At 44.6% G+C, this 22,262-nt stretch overlaps 1 protein-coding gene across 1 annotated transcript in view; it reads right to left on the bottom strand.

The window, feature by feature from the left end:
• The window catches only part of nipblb (NIPBL cohesin loading factor b), a 690,432-nt gene that overhangs the window by 202,171 nt on the left and 465,999 nt on the right, over positions 1 to 22,262 (bottom strand). Inside the window, exons 29-32 of the mRNA XM_067977852.1 lie at positions 21,768 to 21,988; positions 19,748 to 19,850; positions 8,098 to 8,196; positions 7,620 to 7,766 (exon numbers count right to left, since the gene is read on the bottom strand). Of these exons, the coding sequence (XP_067833953.1) occupies positions 7,620 to 7,766; positions 8,098 to 8,196; positions 19,748 to 19,850; positions 21,768 to 21,988 (570 nt within the window). The remainder of the gene's footprint in view (positions 1 to 7,619; positions 7,767 to 8,097; positions 8,197 to 19,747; positions 19,851 to 21,767; positions 21,989 to 22,262) is intronic.

Here is a 22,262-nt window from a genome sequence, read left to right as displayed (position 1 = left end):
TTTTATAGACTTCTATAAGATCACCCCTTAACCTCCTACTCTCCAGGGAATAAAGTCCCAGTCTGTCTAACCTCTCCCTGTCAAAAAGAAGAAGGAGGCATATGACATGCATAGGCAGCTGGGATCAAGTGGATCCCTTGAAGAGTATAGAGATTGCCGGAGTAGAGTTAAGAGAGAAATCAGGAGGGCAAAAAGGGGACATGAGATTGCTTTGGCAGATCAGGCAAAGGTGAATCCAAAGAGCTTCTACAAATACATAAAGGGCAAAAGGGTAACTAGGGAGAGAGTAGGGCCTCTTAAGGATCAACAAGGTCATCTATGTGCGGAACCACAAGAAATGGGTGAGATCCTGAATGAATATTTCACATCGGTATTTACGGTTGAGAAAGGCATGGGTGTTAGGGAACTTGGGGAAATAAATAGTGATGTCTTGAGGAGTGTACATATTACAGAGAGGGAGGTGCTGGAAGTCTTAACGCGCATCAAGGTAGATAAATCTCCGGGACCTGATGAAATGTATCCCAGGACGTTATGGGAGGTTAGGGAGGAAATTGCGGGTCCCCTAGCAGAGATATTTGAATCATCCACCGCTACAGGTGAGGTGCCTGAAGATTGGAGGGTAGCAAATGTTGTGCCTTTGTTTAAGAAGGGCGGCAGGGAAAAGCCTGGGAACTACAGACCAGTGAGCCTGACATCTGTAGTGGGCAAGTTGTTAGAGGGTATTCTGAGGGACAGGATCTACAGGCATTTGGAGAGGCAGGGACTAATTAGGAACAGTCAGCATGGTTTTGTGAGAGGAAAATCATGTCTCACGAATTTGATTGAGTTTTTTGAAGGGGTAACCAAGAAGATAGATGAGGGCTGTGCAGTAGACGTGGTCTACATGGACTTCAGCAAAGCATTTGACAAGGTACCGCATGGTAGGTTGTTACATAAGGTTAAATCTCATGGGATCCAAGGTGAGGTAGCCAATTGGATACAAAATTGGCTTGACGACAGAAGACAGAGGGTGGTTGTCGAGGGTTGTTTTTCAAACTGGATGCCTGTGTCCAGCGGTGTGCCTCAGGGATCGGTGCTGGGTCCGCTGTTATTTGTTATTTATATTAATGATTTGGATGAGAATTTAGGAGGCATGGTTAGTAAGTTTGCAGATGACACCAAGATTGGTGGCATTGTGGACAGTGAAGAAGGTTATCTGGGATTGCAACGGGATCTTGATCAATTGGGCCAGTGGGCCGATGAATGGCAGATGGAGTTTAATTTAGATAAATGTGAGGTGATGCATTTTGGTAGATCGAATCGGGCCAGGACCTACTCCGTTAATGGTAGGGCGTTGGGGAGAGTTATAGAACAAAGAGATCTAGGAGTACAGATTCATAGCTCCTTGAAAGTGGAGTCACAGGTGGATAGGGTGGTGAAGAAGGCATTCGGCATGCTTGGTTTCATTGGTCAGAACATTGAATGCAGGAGTTGGGATGTCTTGTTGAAGTTGTACAGGGCATTGGTGAGGCCACACTTGGAGTACTGTGTACAGTTCTGGTCACCCTATTATAGAAAGGATATTATTAACCTAGAAAGAGTGCAGAAAAGATTTACGAGGATGCTACCGGGACTTGATGGTTTGACTTACAGGGAGAGGTTAGACAGACCGGGACTTTTTTCCCTGGAGAGTAGGAGGTTAAGGGGTGATCTTATAGAAGTCTATAAAATAATGAGGGGCATAGATAAGGTCGATAGTCAAAATCTTTTCCCAAAGGTAGGGGAGTCTATAACGAGGGGGCATAGATTTAAGGTGAGAGGGGAGAGATACAAAAGGGTCCAGAGGGGCAATTTTTTCACTCAAAGGGTGGTGAGTGTCTGGAACGAGCTGCCAGAGGCAGTAGTAGAGGCGGGTACAATTTTGTCTTTTAAAAAGCATTTGGACAGTTACATGGGTAAGATGGGTATCGAGGGATATGGGCCAAGTGCAGGCAATTGGGACTAGCTTAGTGGTATAAACTGGGCGACATGGACATGTTGGGCCGAAGGGCCTGTTTCCATGTTGTAACTTCTATGATTCTATGATTCTATACATTCCTTTCTGGTGTAAAACACAAAAGGAAATAAGAACATAAGAACATAAGAAATTGGAGCAGGAGTAGGCCAATCGGCCCCTCGAGCCTGCTCCGCCATTCAATAAGATCATGGCTGATCTGATCCCAACCACAAATCTAAAGAACACAAGAAGTCGGAGCAGGACCCGGCCACATAGCCCCTGGGCCCTCTCCGCCACCCACAGGGCATTGACCGATCCGAACTCAGCTTCATGTCCAATTTCCTGCCCGCTCCCCATAACCCCTAATTCCCTTTACTTCTAGGAAACTGTCTATTTCTGTTTTAAATTTATCTAATGATGTAGCTTCCACAGCTTCCTGGGGCAGCAAATTCCACAGACCGACCACCCTCTGAGTGAAGAAGTTTCTCCTCATCTCAGTTTTGAAAGAGCAGCCCCTTATTCTAAGATTATGCCCCCTAGTTCTAGTTTCACCCATCTTTGGGAACATCCTTACTGCATCCACCCGATCAAGACCCTTCACAATCTTATATGTTTCAATAAGATCGCCTCTCATTCTTCTGAACTCCAATGAGTAGAGTCCCAATCTACTCAACCTCTCCTCATATGTCCGCGGCCCAACCATGGCTAACAAAAGAAATTAAGGATAGTATTAGATCCAAAGAGGAATCATATAAAGTTGCCAGAAAAAGTAGCAAGCCTGAGGATTGGGAGCAGTTTCGCATTCAGCAAAAAAGGACCAAGAGATTGATGAAGAGGGGAAAAATAGAGTATGAGTGTAAACTTGCAGGGAACATAAAAGTGGACTGTAAAAGCTTCTTCAAGTATGTAAAAAGAAAAAGATTAATGAAGACAAATGTAGGTTCCTTACAGTCAGAAACGGGAGAATTTATAATGGGGAACAAGGAAATGGCAGAGCAATTAAACAAATACTTGGGTTCTGTCTTTATGGAAGAGGACACAAATAACTTCCCAGAAATGCTAGGGAACCAAGGGACCAGTGAGAAGGAGGAATTAAAGGAAATTAGTATTAGTGAAAAACAAGTGCTGGAGAAATTAATGGGACTGAAAGCTGATAAATCCCCCGGGCCTGATAATCTGCATCCCAGAGTATTAAGAGAGGTAGCCATGGAAATAGTGGATGCATTAGCTGTCATCTTCCAAAATTCTATAGATTATGGAATGTTTCCTGCAGATCGGAGGGTGGCAAATGTAACCCCACTATTTAAAAAAGGAGGGAGAGAGAAAACAGGGAATTACAGATCCGTTAGCCTAACATCAGTAGTCGGGAAAATGCTAGAGTCAATTATAAAGGATGTGATAACAGCACACTTAGAAAATATCAACAGGATTAGACAAAGTCAGCATGGATTTATGAAAGGGAAATCATGTTTGACAAACCTACTGGAGTTTTTTGAGGATGTAACTGGTAGAATAGATAAGGGAGAACCAGTGGATGTGGTTTATTTGGATTTTCAGAAGGCCTTTGATAAAAGTCCCACATAAGAGGTTAGTGTGCAAAATTAAAGTACATGGGATTGGGGGGAATATACTGGCATGGATTGAGAATTGGTTAACAGACAGGAAACAGAGAGTAGGAATAAATGGATCTTTTTCGGGGTGACAGGCAGTGACTAGTGGGTACCGCAGGGATCAGTGCTTGGGCCCCAGCTATTCACAATATATATCAATGATTTGGGTGAGGGAACCAAATGTAACATTTGCAAGTTGGCTGACGACACAAAACTAGGTGGGATCGTGAGTTTTGAGGAGGATGCAAAGAGGCTTCAAGGAGATTTGGACAAGTTGAGTGAGTGGGCAAATACATGGCAGATGCAGTATAATGTGGATAAATGTGAAGTTATCCACTTCGGAAGGAAAAACAGAAAGGCAGAGTATTATTTAAATGGTGATAGATTGGGAAATGTTGATGTACAAAGGGACCTGGGTGTCCTTGTATACCAGTCACTGAAAGTAAACATGCAGGTGCAGCAAGCAGTTAGGAAGGCAAATGGTATGTTGGCTTTCATTGCAAGAGGATTTGAATACAGGAGCAGGGATGTCTTACTGCAGTTATGCAAGGCCTTGGTGAGACCACACCTGGAGTATTGTGCGCAGTTTTGGTCTCCTTACCTCAGGATATACTTGCCATAGAGGGAGTGCAGAGAAGGTTCACCAGACTGATTCCTGGGATGGCAGGATTGTCGTATGAGGAGAGATTGGGTCGACCAGGCCTGTATTCACTCGAGTTTAGAAGAATGAGAGGGGATCTCATTGAAATATATAAAATTCTGACAGGGCGAGACAGACTGGATGCAGGGAGGATGTTTCCCCTGGCTGGGGGGGGTCCAGAACGAGGGGTCACAGTCTCAGGATACAGGGTAGGACATTTAGGACTGAGATGAGGAGAAATTTCTTCACTGAGGGTGGTGAACCTGTGGAATTCTCTACCACAGAAGGCTGTGGAGGGCAAGTCACTGAATATATTTAAGGAGATTGATAGATTTCTAGACACATAAGGCACCAAAAGGTATGGGGAGAGAGCGGGAATATGGTATTGAGATAGAGGATCGGCCATGATTGTATTGAATGGCGGAGCAGGCTCGAAGAGCTGAATGGCCTACTCCTGCTCCTATTTTTATGTTTCTATGCTAACAGGGCACTTAGAAAATCATAACTTGATTAGGCAGAGTCAACATGGATTTATGAAAGGGAAATCGTGTTTGACAAACCTACTGGAGTTTTTTGAGGATGTAACTGGTGGAATAGAAAAGGGAGAACCAGTGGATGTGGTGCATTTGGATTTTCAGAAGGCCTTTGATAAAGTCCCACATAAGAGGTTAGTGTGCCAAACTAAAGCACATGGGATTGGGGGTAATATACTGGCATGGATTGAAAATTAGCTAACTAACAGAAAACAAAGAGTCGGGATAAAAAGGTCATTTTCAAAATGGCAATCTGTAACCCGAATGCCTTTTTAAACCACCTTATCTACCTGTCCTGCTACCTTCAAGGATCTGTGGACATGCACTCCAAGGTCCCTCTGTTCCTCTAAACCTTTTAGTATCCTCCCATTTATTGTGTATTCCCCGTGCCTTGTTTGCCCTCCCCAAATGCATTACCTCACACTCCTCTGGATTGAATTCCATTTGCCACTTTTCTGCCCACCTGACCCGTCCATTGATATCTTCCTGCAGGCTACAGCTTTCCTCCCCACATGGACAATTTTTGTATCATCTGCAAACTTCTTGAATGTGGGGGGCTTGATCAAGTCTAAATCATTAATATATATCACAAAAGCAAGGGACCTAGTTATGATCCTTCGGGACCACACTGGAAACAGCCTTGGAGTCCCAAAGCCACCTGTCAACCATTATCCTTTGCTTCCTGCCACTGAGACAATTTTGGATCCAACTAGCCACTTTCCCTTGGATCCCATGGGCTTTTACTTTTTTGACCAGTCTGCCATGTGAGACCTTGTCAAAAGCCTTGCTAAAATCCACGTAGACAACATCAAACACACTACCCTCATCAGCCCTCCTTGTTACCTGCTCAAAAAATTCAATGAAGTTCGTCAGACACGACCTTCCTTTAACAAATCCATGCTGACTGTCCTTGATTAACCAGTGCCTTTCTAAATGACTATTAATCCTGTCCCTCAGAAATGATTCCAATAATTTGCCCACCATCAAGGTTAGACTCACTGGCCTATAATTACTTGGTCTATCCCTTTCTCGCTTTTTAAACAACGTTAGCAGTCCTCCAATCCTCCGGCACCACGCCTATAGCCAGGGAGGATTGGAAAATGATGGTCACTTGGGTGTACAGGGCACAATTTCCAAATTTGCAGATGACAAAAAACTTGGAAGTGTAGTAAATAGTGAGGAGGATAGTGTTAGACTTCAAGGGGACATAGACAGGCTAGTGGAATGGGCAGACATACGGCAGACGAAATTTAATGAAATTTAACTCACAGAAGTGCGAAGTGGTACATTTTGGCAGGAAGAACGAGGAGAGGCAATATAAACTAAATGGTACAACTCTAAAGGGGGTGCAGGAACAGAGCGATCTGGGGGGTATATGTACACAAATCTTTGAAGGTGGCAGGACAGGTTCAGAAAGCGGTTAAAAAAGAATATGGGAGCCTGGGCTTTATAAATAGCCATGATGTGGAGATGCCGGTGATGGACTGGGGTGGACAAATGTAAGGAGTCTTACAACACCAGGTTATAGTCCAACAGCTTTATTTGAAATCACAAGCTTTCGGAGCTTTCCTCCTTCGTCAGGTGATGTTCCCATATTCTTTTTCAACCGCTTTCTGAACCTGTCCTGCCACCTTCACCTGACGAAGGAGCAAAGCTCCGAAAGCTTGTGATTTCAAATAAAGCTGTTGGACTATAACCTGGTGTTGTGCGACTCCTTACATTTATAAATAGCGGCATAGAGTACAAAAGTAAGGAAGTTATGATGAACTTTATAAAACACTGGTTTGGCCATAAGTGGAGTATTGTGTCCAGTTGTGGGCACCGCATTTTAGGAAGGATGTGAAGGTCTTAGAGGGTGCAGAAAAGATTTACTCAAATGGTTCCAGGGATGAGGGACTTAAATTACGTGGATAGACTGGAGAAGCTGGGGTTGTTCTCCTTAGAGCAGAGAAGGTTAAGAGGAGATTTGATAGAGGTATTCAAAATCATGAAGGCTCTAGATAGAGAGAAACTGTTCCCATTGGCGGAAGGGTGAAGAACCAGAGGACACAGATTTAAGGTGATTGGCAAAAGAACCAAAGGTGACATGAGGAAAAACTTTTGACGCAGCGAGTGGTTAGGATCTGGAATGCACTGCCTGAAAGGATGGTGGAAGCAGATTCAATCATGGCTTTCAAAAAGGAATTGGATAAATACTTGAAGGGAAAAAATTTGCAGGGCTACGGAGAAAGAGCGGGAGTGGACTAACAGGATAGCTCTTACAAAGAGCTGGCATGGGCTTGATGGGCCAAATGGCCTCCTTCTGTACTGTAACCTTTCTATGATTCTTTAACCTAACTGTTAAAGTTCATATTCAAGGATATACAGTACGTCAGGAGAACAACTCAACATTCTGCATCAACCTAAAAAGACAGCTTCGCCCACTACTGTCTCTGGGCAAACACTTGCTTTGTGTACTCAGGAGTTTAAACATTACCGGTGTGACCATTACAAAGAAGAAAAAAACTGCAAATGCTGAAAATACACAGCAGGTAAGATTGCATCTGTGAAGGGAGAAGTCAGACGAAAGGTTCTCCCTGGAATGTTAACCTGCAGGCGTTAACTGGCCTGTTGTGAATTTGCATCCTTTTCTAGTGTAACCATGATTACCGGCAAGTGTTACTCAGCCACAGGAAGGCTCTTTTGGGGCTCCTGGCACCAACTGTTAGCTTTCGGCATTGCCAAGGTTAACTTTACAAAACCTGTGCGCTCATTTCAATCACCTCCAGCCTATTGTGCTGCTCAATCTTAACTCACAACGTTGGCAGCCTATCTTTCTTGTGTCGGGATGGGTCCCTGTAGCAGCTGGGAAACAGACGTACCAGTATCCTCTCGATCAGCATGTCATAATACTGCTCCGTGAGCTGTGGTCGGCTCAGCACAAAGCGACCCAGTAACTCCACGGCCGCTTCACGCACACTTGTGGAATTGTCCATCAGTCGCCCATGGACCCCACGTTGCATGTCCAGCTGTAAGGAAAACACACAACGGCTCTACTGTGAGACTCAGCAGCAAAAGCACCAAGAAACCTCAACATTATACAATGGAAGTGATGCAAGAGAATCAGAAATACATGTGGTAGTGTCTGCTCTCTGACCCACTACACTGAGGGCCATTGGGGATCATTCCGTTTCATTTTGGAAAGTAGCTTCCTGATTTTCCAGTCTGTACATTGGAAAGTTTACTTTGAATTTTCATTGGAGATTTAAAACACAGCAAATCGGGTCCTTGAAGATGTTCTCTGTAAACACAATTCTACAGAGGAAATGCAATGTTAGCCCAAGAAAAATAAACTGTTACCCTTGCAAGAATGCTGGGATCCACAGCAACTACCTCAGACAGACACTTCATGGCCTTTGTTCGTACGGCGATCGCACTTTCCCCCAGTACACGTAGAATCTGTAAGCAGAACACATCATCATATCCAATGCATAGCACAGGAGGCTTCAGGGACACGAAGAGGAATTTCCATCAATAAGCCACCAATTTTTTGGTTGATCTCAACATGTCCCTCAAACCCCCTTCTCTACAGAAATGCATCATATTGCCTTTTGATCCTAGTAAGTATTTGCTTCAAAGGTCTTTGCTGGTAACTTACTCCACGTGCCTAATTCTCCTCCCTCAAAGCCCACCGTGTCCCATCTCCAACCCTTCATCACCGTGAAGTCTGTGCTCATTTCTCCCGTAACTCCCTGTGAGAATCCCACCAATCAGGTTTCTCATCTGCCACACTGTACTGAAAAAGCCTGAACGGAAGTTATAGAATAATGCAGCACAGGAGGACATTCTGCCTATCATGCCGGCTCTTTAAAAGAGCTATCCAATTAGTCCCACTACCCTGCACTGTCCCCAGAGACCAGCAAATTCCTCCTTTTCAGGTAATTATCCATTTCTCTTTTGAAAGTTACTATTGAATCTGCTTCCACCGCCCTTTCAGGCAGCGCGTTCCCGAACATAACAACTCGCTGCCTAAAAAAAATCTCATGTCGTCTCTGGTTCTTTTGCTAATTATCTTAAATCGATGTCCTCTGGTTACCGATCCCCCCTGCCACTGGAAACTGTTTCTCCCCATCAACTCTATCAAAAACCCATAATTTTGAACACCTCGATTAAACCTTCCCTTAACCTTCTCTGCTCCAAGGAGAACAATCCCAGCTTCTCCAGTCTCTCCACATAACTGAAGTCCCTCTTCCCTGGTACCATTCTAGTAAATCTCCTCCGCACGCTCGCCACGGCCTCCCCCGAGTGGCATTTTTAGACTTTGTTACAATATCCCTCTTTGTTCTCCTCAACCTCTGCAGCCATCCACAAACAGCTTGCTCCTCAAATGCCTCTGGTCCATTGCCAGCCGTACCTTCAGCTGCCTGGACCCCAGTCTCTGGAATTCCCTCCATAAACCCTCTATCACTCCCCATCCCCTCCTTTAAGAACTTCCTTAAAACCCCCTTCTTAGTCTAAGCATCTGGTCACCACTCCAAATTTCTCTTCCTTTGGTTCAGCATTCATTTTCCTGACATCTTGGGATGCTTATCTGCATGAAACGCACATTTTCAGTGCAAGTTGCTAATTATTGCTCTTGCCTGACATCCCCAAATACTCCTGATATCTCAATTTTAAATGATATCCCCGATATTGTTAGATTAGCTATTACCTGGGATGGAGCATCTCAGATAGAGCCAGGTGCATAGGTATTTCAGTGATACACAGACAGAATGACATCGAATTTACAGCACAGAAATAGGCCATCTGGCCCAATAGGTCTATGCCGGTGTTTACGCTCCACACGAGCCTTCTCCCTCCTTACTTCATCCAACCTTATCTGCATACCCTTCTTTTCCTTTCTCTCTCATGTGTTTATCCAGCTGCCCCTTAAATGCACCGATGCGAGTCACCTGAACTGCTCTTTGTGGTAGCGAATTCCACGTTCAAACCACTCTCTGGGTAAAGAAGTTTCTCCTGAAGTCCCATAGAAAAGATACAGCACAGAAGGGGGCCATTCGGCCCATCGTGTCCGCGCCGGCTCGAAGAACAATCAGGTGCCTATTCTAATCCCACCTTCTAGCACCCGGTCCGAGGCCCTGCAGCTTATAGCACTTTAGGTGCAGGTCCAGGCACTTTTTGAAAGAGCTGAGGGTCCCTGCCTCTACCACCAATTCGGGCAGCGAATTCCATACACCCACCACCCTCTGGGTAAAAAACCTTTTCCTCATGTCCCCTCTAATCCTTCCGCCAATCAGCTTAAATCTATATCCTCCAGTTCTTGAACTCTCCGCTAGGGGAAACAGGTACTTCCTGTCGACTCTATCTGGGCCCCTCATAATTTTGTACACCTCAATCAAGTCTCCCCTCAGCCTCCTCTGCTCCAAGGAAAACAACACCAGCCTATCCAATCTCTCCTCGTTGCTGCAATTTTCAAGCCCTGGCAACATTCTTGTAAATCTTCTCTGCACTCTCTCCAGAACAATTACGTCCTTCCTGTAATGTGGTGACCAGAACTGCGCACAATACTCCAGCTGTGGCCGTACCAGCATTTTATACAGTTCCATCATTACATCCCTGCTTTTGTATTCTATACCTCGGCTAATAACGGAGAGCATTCCTTATGCCTTCTTCACAACCTTATCTACCTGTACTGCCACCTTCAGGGACCTGTGCACATGCACTCCAAGGTCTCTCACTTCCTCCACCCCTCTCAATATATTCCCGTTTACTGCGTATTCCCTTTTACTGTTTGCCCTCCCTAAGTGCATGACCTCACATTTCTCCGGGTTAAACTCCATTTGCCACTTTTCCACCCACTCCACCAACCCAATGATATCTTCTTGGAGTCCACAGCTATCCTCTTCACTATCAACTACACGGACAATTTTTGTGTCGTCTGCAAATTTGCCAATCATGCCCCCTACATTCAAGTCCAAATCATTAATATATACCACAAACAGCAAGGGACCCAACACTGAGCCCTGTGGCACACCACTGGAAACGGATTTCCATTCGCAAAGACATCCATCGACTTTTACCCTTTGTTTCCTGTTACTGAGCCAATTTTGGATCCAATTTGCCACATTTCCCTGTATCCCATGGGCTTTTACCTTTCTGACCAGTCTGCCATGTGGGACCTTGTCAAATGCCTGACGAAAATCCATGTGGACAACATGGGAGGGTTTAAACTAAAGTGGCAGGGGGTTGGGAACCTGAGCAGGGAGACAGAGGAAAGCGTAACAGGAAGGGACAGAAGGTATGGAGTAATAGGTAAAGTGTTAAAAAAGGAAAAAGCAGGAACTAAGCGTCACAAAACAGATTTGAAAGTTCTTTATCTGAATGCACGTAGCATTCGTAATAAAATGGACGAGTTAACGGCACAAATAACTACGTATGGGTATGATCTTGTGGCCATTACAGAAACATGGCTGCAGGGTGACAACGACTGGGAATTAAATATGCCAGGGTATTTAACAATCAGGAAGGACAGGCAGGAAGGAAGGGGAGGTGGGGTGGCTATGTTAATAAAGGAAGGAATCACTGTAATACAGAGAAATGATATTGGGACAAAGCATCAAGATAATGAAACAGTTTGGGTGGAGATAAGGAATAATAAGGGAAAAAAAACATTAGTGGGCGTAGTATATAGGCCTCCTAATAGTTGCAACTCTGCTGGAAGAAGTATTAATCAGGAGATAGTCGGGGCATGTAATAAGGGAACAGCCATAATTATGGGGGATTTTAATTATCATATTAACTGGACAAATCAAATTGGGCAGAGCAGCCTTGAGGACGAGTTCATTGAGTGCATCAGGGATGGATTTCTTGAGCAGTATGTAACTGATCCTACAAGGGGGCAGGCAACCTTGGACCTGGTCCTGTGTAATGAGTCAGGATTAATTAATAATGTCCTAGTTAAGGATCCCCTTGGAACGAGCGACCACAACATGGTTGAATTCCATATCCAATTAGAGGGTGAGAAGGTTGATTCTCAAACAAGCGTACTGAGCTTGAATAAAGGAGACTATGATGGTATGAGAGCGGAATTGATTAAAGTGGACTGGGAAAATAGATTAAAGGGTAAGACGGTACATGAGCAGTGGTGTTCATTTAGGGAGTTATTTTACAACTTTCAAAATAAATATATTCCACTGAGGAAAAAAGGGTGTAAAAGAAATGACAGCCATCCGTGGCTAAGTAAAGAAATCAAGGATAGTATCCGACTAAAAACAAGGACATATAAGGTAGCCAAACTTAGTGGGAGGATAGAAGATTGGGAATTCTTCAAAAGACAGCAAAAAGTAACTAAAGGATTGATTAAGAAAGGGAAGTTAGATTATGAAAAGAAATTAGCAAAAAATATAAAAACAGATAGCAAGAGTTTCTATAGTTATATAAAAAGAAAAAGGGTGGCTCAGGCAAACGTAGGTCCCTTAGAGGATGAGACCGGGAAATTAATGGTGGGAAACATGGAGATGGCAAAAATGCTGAACAAATATTTTGTTTCAGTCTTTACAGTAGAGGACACTAAGAATATCCCAACACTGGACAAACAGGGGACTCTCGGGGGGGAGGAGCTAAATACGATTAAAATCACTAAGGAGATGGTACTCAGTAAAATAATGGGACTCAAGGCGGATAAATCCCCTGGACCTGATGGCTTCCATCCTAGGGTCTTGAGGGAAGTGGCAGTAGGGATTGTGGATGCTTTGGTGATAGTTTTCCAAAATTCCCTGGACTCAGGAGAGGTCCCGGCAGATTGGAAAACTGCTAATGTAACACCGTTATTTAAAAAGGGTAGTAGGCAGAAGGCTGGAAATTATAGGCCTGTTAGCTTAACATCTGTGGTGGGTAAAATTTTGGAGTCTATTATTAAGGAGACAGTAACGGAACATTTAGATAAGCATAATTTAATAGGACAAAGTCAGCATGGCTTTATGAAGGGGAAGTCATGTCTGACAAATTTGCTTGAGTTCTTCGAGGATATAACGTATAGGGTGGATAAAGGGGAACCAGTGGACGTAGTGTATTTAGACTTCCAGAAGGCATTCGACAAGGTGCCACATAAAAGATTATTACTTAAGATAAAAAATCACGGGATTGGGGGTAATATTCTGGCATGGGTGGAGGATTGGTTATCGAACAGGAAGCAGAGAGTTGGGATAAATGGTTCATTTTCGGACTGGCAACCAGTAACCAGTGGTGTTCCACAGGGGTCGGTGCTGGGTCCCCAACTCTTTACAATCTATATTAACGATTTGGAGGAGGGGACCGAGTGCAACATATCAAAATTTGCAGATGATACAAAGATGGGAGGGAAAGTAGAGAGTGAGGAGGACATAAAAAACCTGCAAGGGGATATAGACAGGCTGGGTGAGTGGGCGGAGATTTGGCAGATGCAATATAATATTGGAAAATGTGAGGTTATGCACTTTGGCAGGAAAAATCAGAGAGCAAGTTATTTTCTTAATGGCGAGAGACTGGAAAGTACTGCAGTACAAAGGGATCTGGGGGTCCTAGTGCAAGATCATCAAAAAGTTGGTATGCAGGTGCAGCAGGTGATCAAGAAAGCCAACGGAATGTTGGCTTTTATTGCTAGGGGGATAGAATATAAAAACAAGGAGGTATTGCTGCAGTTATATAAGGTATTGGTGAGACCGCACCTGGAATACTGCATACAGTTTTGGTCTCCATACTTAAGAAAAGACATACTTGCTCTCGAGGCAGTACAAAGAAGGTTCACTCGGTTAATCCCGGGGATGAGGGGGCGGACATATGAGGAGAGGTTGAGTAGATTGGGACTCTACTCATTGGAGTTCAGAAGAATGAGAGGCGATCTTATTGAAACATATAAGATTGTGAAGGGTCTTGATCGGGTGGATGCAGTAAGGATGTTCCCAAAGATGGGTGAAACTAGAACTAGGGGGCATAATCTTAGAATAAGGGGCTGCTCTTTCAAAACTGAGATGAGGAGAAACTTCTTCACTCAGAGGGTGGTAGGTCTGTGGAATTTGCTGCCCCAGGAAGCTGTGGAAGCTACATCATTAGATAAATTTAAAACAGAAATAGACAGTTTCCTAGAAGTAAAGGGAATTAGGGGTTATGGGGAGCGGGCAGGAAATTGGACATGAAGCTGAGTTCGGATCGGTCAATGCCCTGTGGGTGGCGGAGAGGGCCCAGGGGCTATGTGGCCGGGTCCTGCTCCGACTTCTTGTGTTCTTTAGATTTGTGGTTGGGATCAGATCAGCCATGATCTTATTGAATGGCGGAGCAGGCTCGAGGGGCCGATTGGCCTACTCCTGCTCCAATTTCTTATGTTCTTATGTTCTTATCCACTGCACTACCCTCATCAATCCTCCTTGTCACTTCCTCAAAGAATTCAATCAGGTTTGTAAGGCATGACCTTCCCTGAACAAATCCATGCCTTTCCAAGTGACAGTTTATCCTTTCTCTCAGTATTGATTCTAATAATTTGCCCACCACCAAGGTAAGACTGACCGGGCTATAATTGTTCGGCCTTTCCCTCGTACCCTTTTTAAACAATGGTACTACGTTTGCAGTCTTCCAGTCCTCCGATATCTAGTGAGGATTGGAAAATGATCCTCTGAGCATCCGCTATTTCCTTCCTGGCTTCCTTCAATAGCCCAGGAAACAATCCATCCGGTCCTGGTGACTTATCAACTTTCAAGAATTCCAGTCCCTCTCGTACTTCCTCTCTCGTTATGTTTACCTTATCCAATATTTCACACCTCTCCTCTTGAACTACTACGTCCGGATCATCCCTTTCCTTTGTGAATACGGAGACAAAATATTCATTTAAAACCCTACCCACATCCTCTGCTTCGACACACAAGTTACCCTTATCATCCCTGATAGGTCCCACCTTTTCCTCAGCTATCCTCTTGTTCTTAATGTACTGATAAAACATCTTTGGGTTTCCTTTAATCTTACCAGCTAATATTTTTTCATGCCCTCTCTTTGCTTTCCTTATTTCCTTTTTTACATCATCCCTGTACTTTCTATACTCCTTTAGGCTTTCTGCAGTGTTTAGTTTTCTGTGACAGTCATAAGCTTGCCTTTTCTGCTTTATCTTGCCCCGTATACTTCCAGACAACCAGGGGGCTCTAAATTTGGCAGTGCCACCCTTTTTCTTTGAGGGGGCGTGTCTGCACTGTACCCGTAGAATTTCACTTTTTAGTGCCTCCCACTGGCTTGCCACTGATTTCTCCTCAAGTAGTTGTGTCCAGTCCACTTCTGACAAATCACCTCTTTGTTCTGTAAAATTTGCCTTCCCCCAATTTAAAAACTTTACTCCTCATTTAACTCTGTCCTTTTCCATAATAATGCTAAAACTAACTGAATTGTGGTCACTATCCCCAATATGGTCACCCACTGTCACTTCACCCACTTGCCCATCTTCATTTCCCAGGACTAAATCTAGAATTGCATCCCCTCTTGTTGGGCTTGTCACATACTGGCTAAAAAAGTTCTCCTGGACACCGATCAAGAATTTTGCACCCTCTGTGCCCCTCACACTGTTTGAATCCCAGTTGATGTTAGGGTAGTTGAGGTCCCCCACTATTATTGCCCTCTTATTTTTGCACTCAGAAATTGGCCGACATATTTGTTCTTCCATCTCCCATTCGCTATTCAGGGGTCTATAGTACACTCCTAGTGTGACTGCCCCTTTTTTATTTCTTAGCTCAACCCATATGGCCTCGACTGATGATCCATTTAGCAGATCATCCCTTCTCACAACTGTAATTGATTCTTTAACCAATAATGCTACCCCCTGTCCTTTTCTATTAATCACCCACTTTATCCTGCCTCACTACTGACCGAGCTGGCCGAGTCGTGAAGGACACAGCTGCCAGACTGCCATGAACGCTTCCCATGTCCTGGACAACCACATGTGCAGGAAGTGTCGTCAGCTGGTGGAGCTCGAGCTCCGGGTTTCTGACCTTGAGCAGCAGCTGGCGTCATTGCAGTACATCCGCGAGGCTGAGTGCTGTGTGGATACCATGTTTCAGGAGGTGGTCACCCCGCAGATTAAGAGAGTGCAGGCAGAGAGGGACTGGGTGACCAGCAGACAGACAAGGATGACCAGGCAGGTAGTGCAGGAGTCCCCTGAGAGCATCTCACTCTCCAACCAGTATTCAGTTCTGGGTACTGGTGGGGGAGAGGGTTCCTCTGGGGAGTGCAGCCAGAGCACCATGGGTGACTCAGCTGTACAGGGCGAGAGGAGAAAGGTCAAGAGAGCAATTGTGATCGGGGATTCTATAGTTAGGGGAGCAGATAGGCAATTCTGCGGCCCCAAACGTGATTCCAGGATGGTATAGGAACAGGAGTAGGCCATTCAGCCCCTCGTGCCTGCTCCGCCATTTGATAAGATCATGGCTGATCTGTGATCTAACTCCACATACCTGCCTTTGGCCCATATCCCTTAATACCTTTGGTTGCCAAAAAGCTATCTATCTCACATTTAAATTTAGCAATTGAGCTAGTATCAATTGCCGTTTGCGGAAGAGAGTTCCAAACTTCTACCACCCTTTGTGTGCAGAAATGTTTTCTAATCTCACTCCTGAAAGGTCTGGCTCTAATTTTTAGACTGTGTCCCCTACTCCTAAAATCCCCAACCAGTAGAAATAGTTTCTCTCTATCCACCCTATCTGTTCCCCTTAATATCTTATAAACTTCGATCAGATCACCCCTTAACCTTCTAAACTCGAGAGAATACAACCCCAATTTGTGTAATCTCTCCTCCTAACTTAAACCTTGAAGTCTGGGTATCATTCCAGTAAACCTACGCTGCACTCCCTCCAAGGCCAATATGTCCTTCCGAAGGTGCGGTGCCCAGGACTGCTCACAGTACTCCAGGTGCGGTCTAACCAGGGTTTTGTATAGCTGCAGCATAACTTCTGCCCCCTTGTACTCCAGTCCTCTAGATATAAAGGCCAGCATTCCATTAGCCTTCTTGATTATTTTCTGCACCTGTTCATGACACTTCAATGATCTATGTACCTGAACCCCTAAGTCCCTTTGGACATCCACTGTTTTTAACTTTTTACCATTTAGAAAGTACCCTGTTCTTTCCTTTTTTGATCCAAAGTGGATGACCTCACATTTGTCTACATTGAATTCCATTTGCCACAGTTTTGCCCATTCACCTAATCTATCAATATCGCTTTGTAATTTTATGTTTTCATCTACACTGCTTACAATGCCACCAATCTTTGTGTCATCGGCAAACTTAGATATGACACTTTCTATGCCTTCATCTAAGTCGTTAATAAATATTGTGAATAATTGAGGCCCCAAGACACATCCCTGCGGGACTCCACTAGTCACATCCAGCATTTTCCCCACAACAGATGTTAGGCTAACTGGTCTATAATTCCCTGGTTTCCCTCTCTCTCCTTTCTTAAAAAGTGGAGTGACATGTGCAATTTTCCAATCCAGAGGGACAGTTCCTGAATCTAGAGAACTTTGAAAGATTATAGTTAGGGCATCCACAATGTGCTCACCTACTTCCTTTAAAACCCTGGGATGGAAACCATCTGGTCCTGGGGATTTGTCACTCTTTAGTGCTATTATTTTCTTCATTTGTGTTGCTTTACTTATGTTAATTTTATCGAGTCCCTGTCCCCGATTCAATATTAGTTTTCTTGGGATTTCCGGCATGCGATCCTCTTTTTCGACTATAAATACTGACGCAAAGTAATTGTTCAACATGTCCGCCATTTCCCCATTGTCAATGACAATATTCCCACATTCAGTTTTTAAGGGGCCAACACTGCTCCTGACCGCCCTCTTTTTCCTAATATAACTATAAAAGTTCTTCGTTTTGGTTTTGATATCCCTTGCAAGTTTCTTTTCAAACTCTCTTTTTGTAGCCCTTACTATCTGTTTTGTGACCCTTTGTTGATCTTTGTATCTTTCCCATTCATTGAGTCGACTAGGGCTGGGTTCTCTAGAGTTTAGAAGAATGAGAGATGATCTCAATGAAGCATACAAAATTCTTACAGGGCTCAACAGGGTAGATGCAGGGAGGATGTTTTCCCTGGCTGGGGAGTCTAGAACCAGGGGTCACAGTCTCAGAATAAGGGGTAGGCCATTTAGGACTGAAATGAGGAGAAATTTCTTCACTCAGAGGATGATGAATCTTTGGAGTTCTCTACCCTAGAGGGCTTTGGAGACTCAGTCATTGAGCACATTCAAAACAGAGATCGATAGATTTCTAGATATTAAAGGCATCAAGGGATATGGGGACGGCGCAGGAAAATGGCGTTGAGGTAAAAGATCAGCCATGATCTTGTTGAATGGCGGAGCAGGCTCGAGGGAAATGTGAGGTTATGCACTTTGGCAGGAAAAATCAGAGAGCATTATCTTAATGGCGAGAAACTAGAAAGTACTGCAGTACAAAGGGATCTGGGGGTCCTAGTGCAAGAAAATCAAAAAGTTAGCATGCAGGTGATCAAGAAGGCCAACGGAATGTTGGCTTTTATTGCTAGGGGGATAGAATATAAAAACAGGGAGGTATTGCTGCAGTTATATGAGGTATTGGTGAGACCGCACCTGGAATACTGCATACAGTTTTGGTATCCATACTTAAGAAAAGACATACTTGCTCTCGAGGCAGTACAAAGAAGGTTCACTCGGTTAATCCCGGGGATGAGGGGGCGGACATATGAGGAGAGGTTGAGTAGATTGGGTCTCTACTCATTGGAGTTCAGAAGAATGAGAGGCGATCTTATTGAAACATATAAGATTGTGAAGGGGCTTGATCGGGTGGATGCGATAAGGATGTTCCCAAGGATGGGTGAAACTAGAACTAGGGGGCATAATCTTAGAATAAGGGGCTGCTCTTTCAAAACTGAGATGAGGAGAAACTTCTTCACTCAGAGGGTAGTAGGTCTGTGGAATTTGCTGCCCCAGGAAGCTGTGGAAGCTACATCATTAAATACATTTAAAACAGAAATCGACAGTTTCCTAGAAGTAAAGGGAATTAGGGGTTATGGGGAGCGGGCAGGAAATTGGACATGAATTTAGATTTGAGGTTAGGATCAGATCAGCCATGATCTTATTGAATGGCGGAGCAGGCTCGAGGGGCCGATTGGCCTACTCCTGCTCCTATTTCTTATGTTCTTATGAGGGGCCAGATGGCCTACTCCTGTTCCTATTTCTTATGACCTCACACTTCCCTGCGTTGAAATCCATCTGCCACAGTTTTGCTAACTCACTTACTCTATCCATGTCTCTTTGTATTTTTATGCTCCCGTCTACACTACTTACTATGCCACCAATCTTTGTGTCATCAGCAAATTTGGATATCTGGCTCTCTATTGTGTTATCTAACTCATTAATGAATCGTGAAAAATTGAGGCCCAGCACAGATCCTCGTGGGACACCCCTAGTCACTTCCTTTCAACTCGAGTACATCCCCATTATCCCCACTCTCTGTCTTCTACCGCCTAACCAATCTCCTAACCAGGTTAATAATTTGTCTTCAATTCCATGAGCTTTAATTTTAGCTAACAGTCTCTCATGTGGAACCTTATCGAATACCTTCTGGAAGTCCATATAAACTACATCCATATACATTCCCCAGCCTACTACTCAGGTGTCATTGGACACCAAGAGAACTCCCTCCTCTGCTCCATGGAGCCAAGTTGGCACTCTGAATTTAAAAGTAAAACAGAAGATGAGGAATTGAAGTTCTCTACACAGTTGTGATGTACAATGGAAATAAGGGGAGTATGAAAGAAAAGGCCATCCAGCACAGTCCACGCATTACTCCCTTAAACATAGACAACTCTTTACCCCACCCACCCCACCAACCGAGGTCTATACACTTTTCCTTGCTCCATATGTGTCAAATAGATTTATTGTGCCTGTAGTCCTCACTCCCTTTCTAGACAGGTACTGAACAAATTCCTTTCGAAAGCAGCGGTATACAGTTATCACTCACCTGTGTCAAATAAATATCGAAGCTCTGTGCAAACGGCCTCATAGAGGCCAAGTATCGGACAATCAGACAGGCATCCTCATAGTCCACATTAGCAGAGTTCATTCTGTGGGTGCAAATGGAAACTAGTCAGACTCACAAGGCAAGGAGGGTCAGCAGTACTGAAGGTGTCCCTGGAGAGCTGGAGAAATAGACTTGACTATTCCAATGCTCTCCTGACCGGACTCCCAATCTTCCACCCTCCATAAACTTGAGTTCATCCAAAACTCTGCTGCCGTATCTTAATTCGCGCCAAGTCCCGTTCACGCATCACCCCTGTGCTCGATGACCTACATTGGCTCCCGGTTCGGCAGTGCCTCGAATTTAAAATTCTCATCCACTGCTCTTTTTGATATATATTAATGACCTGGACTTGGGTATCGAGGGTACAATTTCGAAGTGTGCAGATGACATGAAATTTGGAAATGTAGTAAACAATGTGGGAGATAGTAACAGACTTCAGGAGGACATGGACAGACTGCTGAAATGGGCAGACACATGGCAGATGAAATTTAACGCAGAGAAGTATGAAGTGATACATTTTGGTAGGAAGAATGAGGAGAGGCAATATAAACTAAATTTTAAAGGGGGTGCAGGAACAGAGACACCTGGAGGTGCACATACACAAATCTTTGTAGGTGGCAGGACAAGTTGAGAAGGCGGTTAAAAAAGCATGAGAACCTGGGCTTTATTAACAGAGGCAAAGAGTACAAAAGCAAGGAAGTTATGCTAAACCTTTTTAAGACTCTAGTTAGGCCTCAGCTGGAGTGTTGTGTTCAATTCTGGGCACCACACTTTATAAGGCCTCGACATCCTAGACGCTGCAGAAGAGATTTACTAGAATGGTACCAGGGATGAGGGACTTCAGTTATGTGGATAGACTGGAGAAGCTGGGGTTGTTCTCCTTAGAACAGAGGAGGTTAAGGGGAGATTTGATATAAGTGTTCAAAATCATGAATGTTTTTTTTAAAAGAGTAAATAAGGAGAAACTGTTTCCAGTGGCAGAAGGGTCGGTAACCAGAGGACACAGATTTAAGGTGATCGGTAAAAGGACCAGAGGTGACATGAGGAAACATTTTTTACGCAGCAAGTTGTAATGATCTGTAATGCATTGCCCGAAAGGGTGGTGGGAGTAGTTTCAATAGTAACTTTCAAAAGAGAATGGATAAATACTTGAAGGGAACAAAATTACAGGGCTACGGGGAAAGAACAGGGGAGTGGGACTAATTGGATAGCTCTTTCAAAGAGCCAACACAGGCACGATGGGTCGAATGGCCTCCTCCTGTGCTGAACTTACTCTGTTTGTGTTCAAATCCCTCCATGGCCTCGCCCCTCCCTATCTCTGCAACCTCCTCCAGCCCGACAACCCTCCGAGATCTCTGCGCTCCTCCAATTCTTGCCTCTTGCGCATCCCCAATTTTAATCGCTCCACCACTGACGGCCGTGTCTTCAGCTGCCTAGACCCTAAGCTCTGGAATTCCCTCCCTAAACCTCTCCAACTCTCTCCCCCTCTATCCTCCTTTAAGACGCTCCTTAAAACCTACCTCTTTGACCAAGCTTTTGTCACCTATCCTAATATCGCCTTATGAGGTTCGGTGTCAAATTTTACTTAATAATTGCACCCCTGTGATGCGCCTTGGTACGTTTTACTACACTAAAGGTGCTATATAAATGCAAGTGGTTGTTGCATCTGCTATAGCATGTGTGTGCACAACCACAGTCACAACACGACAACAGCCCAATTCACCCACTGCTACTGTTAACGGGTCCCATCAGCTGATGCTGTGATTCTCAGTGCAGTGACTCAGCATTCCCCCACGACCTGTCAAGACCAAGACCTCACACCAAGGGCAGAATCAGGAGCCCTGTCCCACGTCCTGTGGCGAACAGTGTTAGTGTTTACACACACACAACATAACTGGACCGACCTGCAGAGTGCCTATTTTAAAATGGGGAATAAAATGCTCTCACCCATGTAGCTTACCTCAGGGTGCTGAACTGAGCTGGGGCGGCTTTAATCACAGAGCGAAGGAACTTCTTGCGTTTTTCTGCTCTTTGCATAATCTCTCCCGTGGATTCGATCTCCTTGGCATGCTGTGCCCCATCTGAGGAGTCGTCATCCTTCTGATTCTGTGACTTCATTGCTTTTTCTGTCTCCATCGTAGTGTCACGGAACCACTGTGCAATGTAAAATTTCCTAGCAAACTTAAAAACAAACACACACTTACTGCAGGATCTCGGACATGCTTCACAACTGTAACTGGATCGGTCGCTGAGCTGGCTTACACTGGAGAATGGAGAACCCCCCCCCCCCCTCCACCCATAACTGGACCGGTCACTGGGCCGGCTTACACTGGAGAATGGGGAACTCTCCCGCTCCACCCATAACTGTACCGGTCACTGCGCCGGCTTACACTGGAGAATGGAGAACTCCCCCGCTCCACCCATAACTGTACCGGTCACTGCGCCGGCTTACAGC

Source organism: Heptranchias perlo, unplaced genomic scaffold (genome assembly GCF_035084215.1).
Source record: "Heptranchias perlo isolate sHepPer1 unplaced genomic scaffold, sHepPer1.hap1 HAP1_SCAFFOLD_182, whole genome shotgun sequence".
Taxonomy (NCBI): domain Eukaryota; kingdom Metazoa; phylum Chordata; class Chondrichthyes; order Hexanchiformes; family Hexanchidae; genus Heptranchias; species Heptranchias perlo.
Note: the sequence above shows the minus strand (reverse complement) of the source record. Positions and strands in the feature narration are given on the sequence as shown.